At 39.2% G+C, this 5,998-nt stretch overlaps 1 protein-coding gene and 1 pseudogene across 1 annotated transcript; both read right to left on the reverse strand.

Annotated features, from left to right (window-relative positions):
• Positions 1-1,051: 1,051 nt before the first annotated feature.
• Positions 1,052-2,015, reverse strand: LOC100766439 (annotated as a pseudogene).
• A 1,308-nt stretch (positions 2,016-3,323) lies between these two features.
• Positions 3,324-4,270, reverse strand: LOC100760270 (vomeronasal type-1 receptor 4-like). Its single transcript, XM_027431177.1, is given in 2 exon segments — positions 3,324-4,117; positions 4,120-4,270. Coding segments are annotated over 2 exon segments (945 nt in total).
• Between the last annotated feature and the right edge of the window lie 1,728 nt (positions 4,271-5,998).

Raw genomic sequence — 5,998 nt, forward strand, 5'->3', positions numbered from 1 at the left:
TCCATATATGAGTGAGTACATACCATGTTTGTCTTTTTGTGACTGGGTTACCTCGCTCAGAATGGTTTCTTCTAGTTCCATCCATTTGCCTGGGAATATCAAGATTCCATTCCTTTTTTTTTCTGCTGAGTAGTACTCCATTGTATAAATGTACCACATTTTCTCTATCCATTCTTCAGTTGAGGGGTATCTAGGTTGCTTCCAGATTCTGGCTATTACAAACAATGCTGCTATGAACATGGTTGAACATGTGTCCTTGATGTATGAACGTGCATTATTTGGGTATATGCCCAAGAGAGGAATGGCTGGATCTTGAGGTAGACTGATTCCCATTTTTCTGAGCAACCACCATACTGATTTCCAGAGTGGTCTTACAAGTTCAGACTTCCACCAGCAATGGAGGAGTGTTCCTTTTTCTCCACATCCTCTCCAGCATAGATTGTCATTGCTGTTTTTGATTTTAGCCATTCTGACAGGTGTGAGGTGGTATCTCAGAGTTGTTTTGAGTTGCATTTCTCTGATGGCCAAGGATTTTGAGCACTTTAAGTGTATTTCAGCCATTTCAGATTCCTCTGTTGAGAATTCTCTATTTAGTTCTATACCCCAATTTTTAATTTCATTGTTTGGTGTTTTGGTGGCTAGCTTCTTCAGTTCCTTGTATATTTTGGAAATCAGCCCTCTGTCAAATGTGGGCTTGGTGAAGATCTTTTCCCATTCTGTGGACTGTCGTTTAGACTTACTGACTTTGTCCTTTGCCTTACAGAAGCTTCTCAGTTTCAGGAGGTCCCATATATTAATTGTAGATCTCAATATCTGGTGTAATGTTCAAGAAGAGGTCACCTGTTCGTTCAAGGGTAGTCCCCACTTTCTCTTCTAGAAGATTCAGTGTGGCTGGATTTATGTTGAGAATAACTACCTGATTTTTAATAGAGTACCGAATATTGGAATTATAACAAAGGCCATATCAGGTATTCAAGGTCCACATTCAAATTCTTTATCCCTGGAAATCATCAAGACAGTTTTCCATTGATGAGAAGGTGTGGGTATTAGCTCAGCCACGGAGTGCACTTTGAAAACAGGTCATCCTCCTTTCAGAAAAAGAACAAGTGAATTGGAAAACAAGTTTGTTACTCTTCATCAGTTAAAAAGGGCAGATGGTTGGGTAGCATGTTGCCAAAATTGCATTAATTCCCTCCAAGTTTGGAATTTTTGCTTGTACATCATCCTGAAAGGCTGATGAAATTGTTTAAGCAATAAATGAACACAAAACAGATTACTAGCAACAAGATGCTGTGAGTGGCTCTGCGTTCAGGAGATGGCTGGTTGGAGAGGCTTGTGCTGTGGAGATGCTGGACTCTCTTGCGGTGTCTGTAGAGGACAGTTACCATGTAAAGGCTGGTCCACATAGAGGCTGGCCACATAGAGGTGATCATAAATGAGAACGACACTCAAAAATGACCTTGAATTTTGGTCCCCAAAGTGCTTGTTTTGACAGTAAGGATCCACATATCCATAGCCAAAGTGAGTAGAATTGGTTTTGGCTATAACCATTCTTACCATATATGTATAGATGAGCAGGTTAATGAGCCAGGAGCAAAGTAAGGATGACAAAGTCAACTTGGAGAGTTTAGGCTTAAGCCACGCCCACCTAGAATTACTGGGAGAAAGGATTTGGACATTTCTCACTTGATGACTTGAAATGTGCTCAGAATAGAGGTGGTACTGATGGACATACCCCGGGAGACTCTGGATATAAATAACACTGCCCTATAGCCAGCATCATCCAGAAATTTTCGTACTCCAAAGAATGACATGATATGTGATATCAACGTGAATATGATCATCAGCACATTAACTATTGTCAGGTGCATGGAAACAGAATCAATCGACTTCTTAAAATGAGGCTTAAAGAAGAAAGTATATATGTACAAAATGAACAGTAATGAGTTCCCAGTGACACCAACACATAACTGAGATATCAGACAGACCCCCAAGATGGTATTACTTGGAAACATGATACCGTGTGTCAAGTTTGTTAGGCCGGGAGTGAGGGATAAAAGGACTGCATTATAAAACTATATTTCTAATGAGATTAGTGGGAAAATATAATGATTGACAGCTCGGGAGGAGAACTGGTAAGTGAGAAATGTCCAAATCCTTTCTATTCTTTTGTGTTGTTTTGGACAGGGCTTCTTTGTGAATCACTGGCTTTTCTGGAATTAGCTCTGTAGACCAGGCTGGTCTCAAATCCACAAGGATCCCACTTACCTCTACCTCCTAAGTTTTGGCATTAGAGGTGTGTGCCATCACTGTCTGAAGAAATGCCCAACTCCTTTCAACATTAGGTTGAAAGATGACATCTTAGTAACTGCAATCCAGAATTCTTGACCATCTTATAGGGTAGAAAAAAGTGTTGGAAAGCAGGTCACATCCACCCAAACACCCTGAATTCATGTCAGGCAGAGATATGTTGACTTTTGTGGTAGCCAAATTTGCATGTTATAAGGCTTTTAATGAAAGTTCTTTATTTTATGTGTATCAGTGCTTTGCCGTTTTGTCTGTGAACTATATTCATGCTTGAGAATCAAGCCCTGGCACTCTGGAAGAGGAGCCAAAGGTCTTTCATTGCTGCACCACCCCTCCATTCCCCAGATATTTTCATTCATTGGTTGACATGTTTTCCTTTAACCCAAGTATCAATGTAATCATGTTTGTAGCAACATTTGTTTCTAAAACATAGATGGTAGTGTGTGTACTTGAGCATCAGTGGTTTAGATTACACGTGTTTCTGTCAGCTTTGGGATGACTGAATACTTGGACTTTCCATGTGGGATGCTTTGTCTTGCCTTTCACCTTATAGTTTAACCAGAAGTGTTCTGAGGGATTTCTTTTCCTTTTTGTCTCTTTTGCTAACAGCTTATAGTTGAGCTGCTGATATGTGGAAAGCAAAGGCAAGGGTGAGCCTACAAACCAACAATAGTGAGCACATCTTCACAAAAATGTGTTTTCTATAAAAATTGTTTACATTTAGAAGTGTTTTATTAGAGAAAAATCAAGAAGTAAAATATTGTTGAAAATACTTACAACATATTCCTTTGTCCAAAATGTCATAAATTGAATGGGTAATAAATATTATACTTATTAAAATTATGTACACCGAGTTGTATTCAAGAAAAGTGTTAACTACATGAATTTTAATGGATTACAGAATGTCTGAAGTATAACCAAGGCCATATCAGGTATTCAAGGTCCACATTCAAATACTTTATCCCATTAAAATCATCAAGACAATTTTCCAATGATGAGAATGTGCCGGTTTCAGCTCAGCCACGGAGTGCACTTTGAAAACAGGTCATCCTCCTTTCAGAAAAAGAAGAGGTGAATTGCAAAACAAGTTTATTATTCTTCATCAGTAAAAAAGGGCAGATGGTTGGGTAACATGTTGCCAAAATGGCATTAAATCCCTCCAAGTTTGGAATTTTTACTTGTACAAAAACTCCAGAAAGGGTAATGAAATTGTTAAACCAATAAATGAACACAAAACAGGTTACCAGCAACAAGATGTTGTGAGTGGCTTTGCGTTCAGGAGATGGCTGGCTGGACAGGCTTGTGCTCTGGAGATGCTGGACTCTCTTTCGGTGTCTGTAGAGGACAGTTACCATGTGCAGGCTGGTCCACATCATGATGGCCACGTAGAAGAAATCATAAATGAAAATGACAATCAAAAATGACCCTGAATTTTGTTCCCCAAAGCACTTGTTTTGACAGTAAGGATTTACATATCCAATGCCAACGTGAGTAGAATTGGTTTTGGCTATAACCATTGGAACCATATATGCATAGATGAGCAGGTTAATGAGCCAGGAGCAAAGTAAGGATGACAAAGTCAACTTGGAGAGTTTAGGCTTAAGCCACGCCCACCTAGAATTACTGGGAGTGATGGTGATGACTTGAAATGTGCTCAGAATAGAGGTGGTACTGATGGACATACCCCGGGAGACTCTGGATATAAATAACACTGCCCTACAGCCAGCATCATCCAGAAATTTTCGTACTCCAAAGAATGACATGATATGGGATATCAACATAAATATGATCATCAGCACATTAACTATTCCAGGTGCATGGAAGTGGAATCAATCAACTTCTTAAAATGAGGCTTAAAGAAGAATGTATATATGTACAAAATGAACAGTAATGAGTTCCCTGTGACACCAACACATAACTGAGTTATGAGAAAGACCCCCAAGATGGTATTACTTGGAAGCATGATAATATGTGTCAGGTTTGTTAGGCTGAGAGTGAGGGATAAAAGGACTGTATTATAAAACTATATTTCTAATGAGATTAGTGGGAAAATATAATGATTGACAGCTCAGGAGGAGAGCTGGTAAGTGAGAAATGTCCAAATCCTTTCTATTCTTTTGTGTTGTTTTGGACAGGGCTTCTTTGTGAATCACTGGTTGTTCCGGAACTTGCTCTGTAGACCAGGCTGGTCTCGACAGAGATCCACCTACCTCTACCTCCTAAGGGCTGGTATTAGAGGTGTGTGCCATCACTGTCTGAAGAAATGTCCAACTCCTTTAGGTTAGGTTCAAAGATGACATCTAAGCAACTGCATTCCAGGAATTCTTGACCAACTTAGACGGTAGAAAAAAGTGTTGTAAAGCAGGTCACATCCACCCAAACACCCTGAATTCATGTCAGGCAGAGGATATGCTGACCTATGTGAAAGCCAAATTCACATGTCATAAGGCTTTTAATAAAAGTTATTTATTTTATGAGTATGAGTGCTTTGACTGAATGTTTGTGAACTCTATGCATGCTTGAGAATCAAACCCTGGCACTTTGGAAGAGCAACCAAAGGTCTTTCACAGTTGAACCATCCCTCCTTTCACAGATATTTTCATCCATGGGTTGATATGTTTTCCTTTAACCCAGGTATCAATGTAATCATGTTTGTTTCAACATTTGTTTCTAAAACATAGATAGTAGTGTGTGTACTTGAGCATCAGTGGTTTAGATTACACGTGTTTCTGTCAGCTTTGGGATGACTGAATACTTGGACTTTCCATGTGGGATGCTTTGTCTTCCATTTCACCCTATAGGTTAACCAGCAGTGTTCTGAGGGATTTCTTTTTTTAAATATATTTTTAAGATTTTATTTATGTATTATGTATACAACATTCCACTTCCATGTCTATCTGCACACCAGAAGAGGGCACGTAAGATGGCTGTAAGCCACTATGCGGTTTCTGGGAACTGAACTCAGGACCTCTGGAAGAGCGGTCAGTGCTTTTAACCTCTGAGCCATCTCTCTAGCCCCGAAGTTCTTTTTCTTTTTTCTTTCTTTCTTTTGGTTTTTCGAGTCAGGGTTTCTCTGTGTAGCTTTGGAGCCTATCCTGGTGCTCACTATGGAGACTAGGTTGTCCTCGAACTCACAGAGTGCCACTGCCTCCCAGGTGCTGTTCTGAGGGATTTCATTTCCTTTTGTCTCTTTTGCTAACAGCTTAGAGTTGAGCTGCTGATATGTGGAAAGCAAAGGCAAGGGTGAGTCTACAAACCCACATAAGTGAGCACATCTTCACAAAAATGTGTTTTCTGTAACAATTGATAATCAAATCAGTCATGCAGATTCTGATTGATAAACCCATTGTAACAAAGATTTATTTGAGTTGTTATTACAATATCTGCATTCTATTGCCATCAGAAGATTCTTTCATTCTATATTTTGTTCAATATATTTCTGTACCTTTGATTTTAGATTCTTTACCTTCTTCTATGCCATTTATTCTTAGGTTTGGACTTTTCATGGTGTCCTATATTTCCTGTCTACTTTGTGTTAGGGATTTGTTGGACTCAACAGATGAACCATCCAACCAGTCCCCATAAATTTCTGAATTTTATCCAGTCACACAAATCTCTGTCTTTTCACAAGGCCTTAATCTAGTCAATTATTCTAGTATGAGGGACCAACTTTGAAATTACTTAAAGAATT

This window comes from Cricetulus griseus, chromosome 9 (assembly GCF_003668045.3).
Source record: "Cricetulus griseus strain 17A/GY chromosome 9, alternate assembly CriGri-PICRH-1.0, whole genome shotgun sequence".
NCBI classification, from domain to species: domain Eukaryota; kingdom Metazoa; phylum Chordata; class Mammalia; order Rodentia; family Cricetidae; genus Cricetulus; species Cricetulus griseus.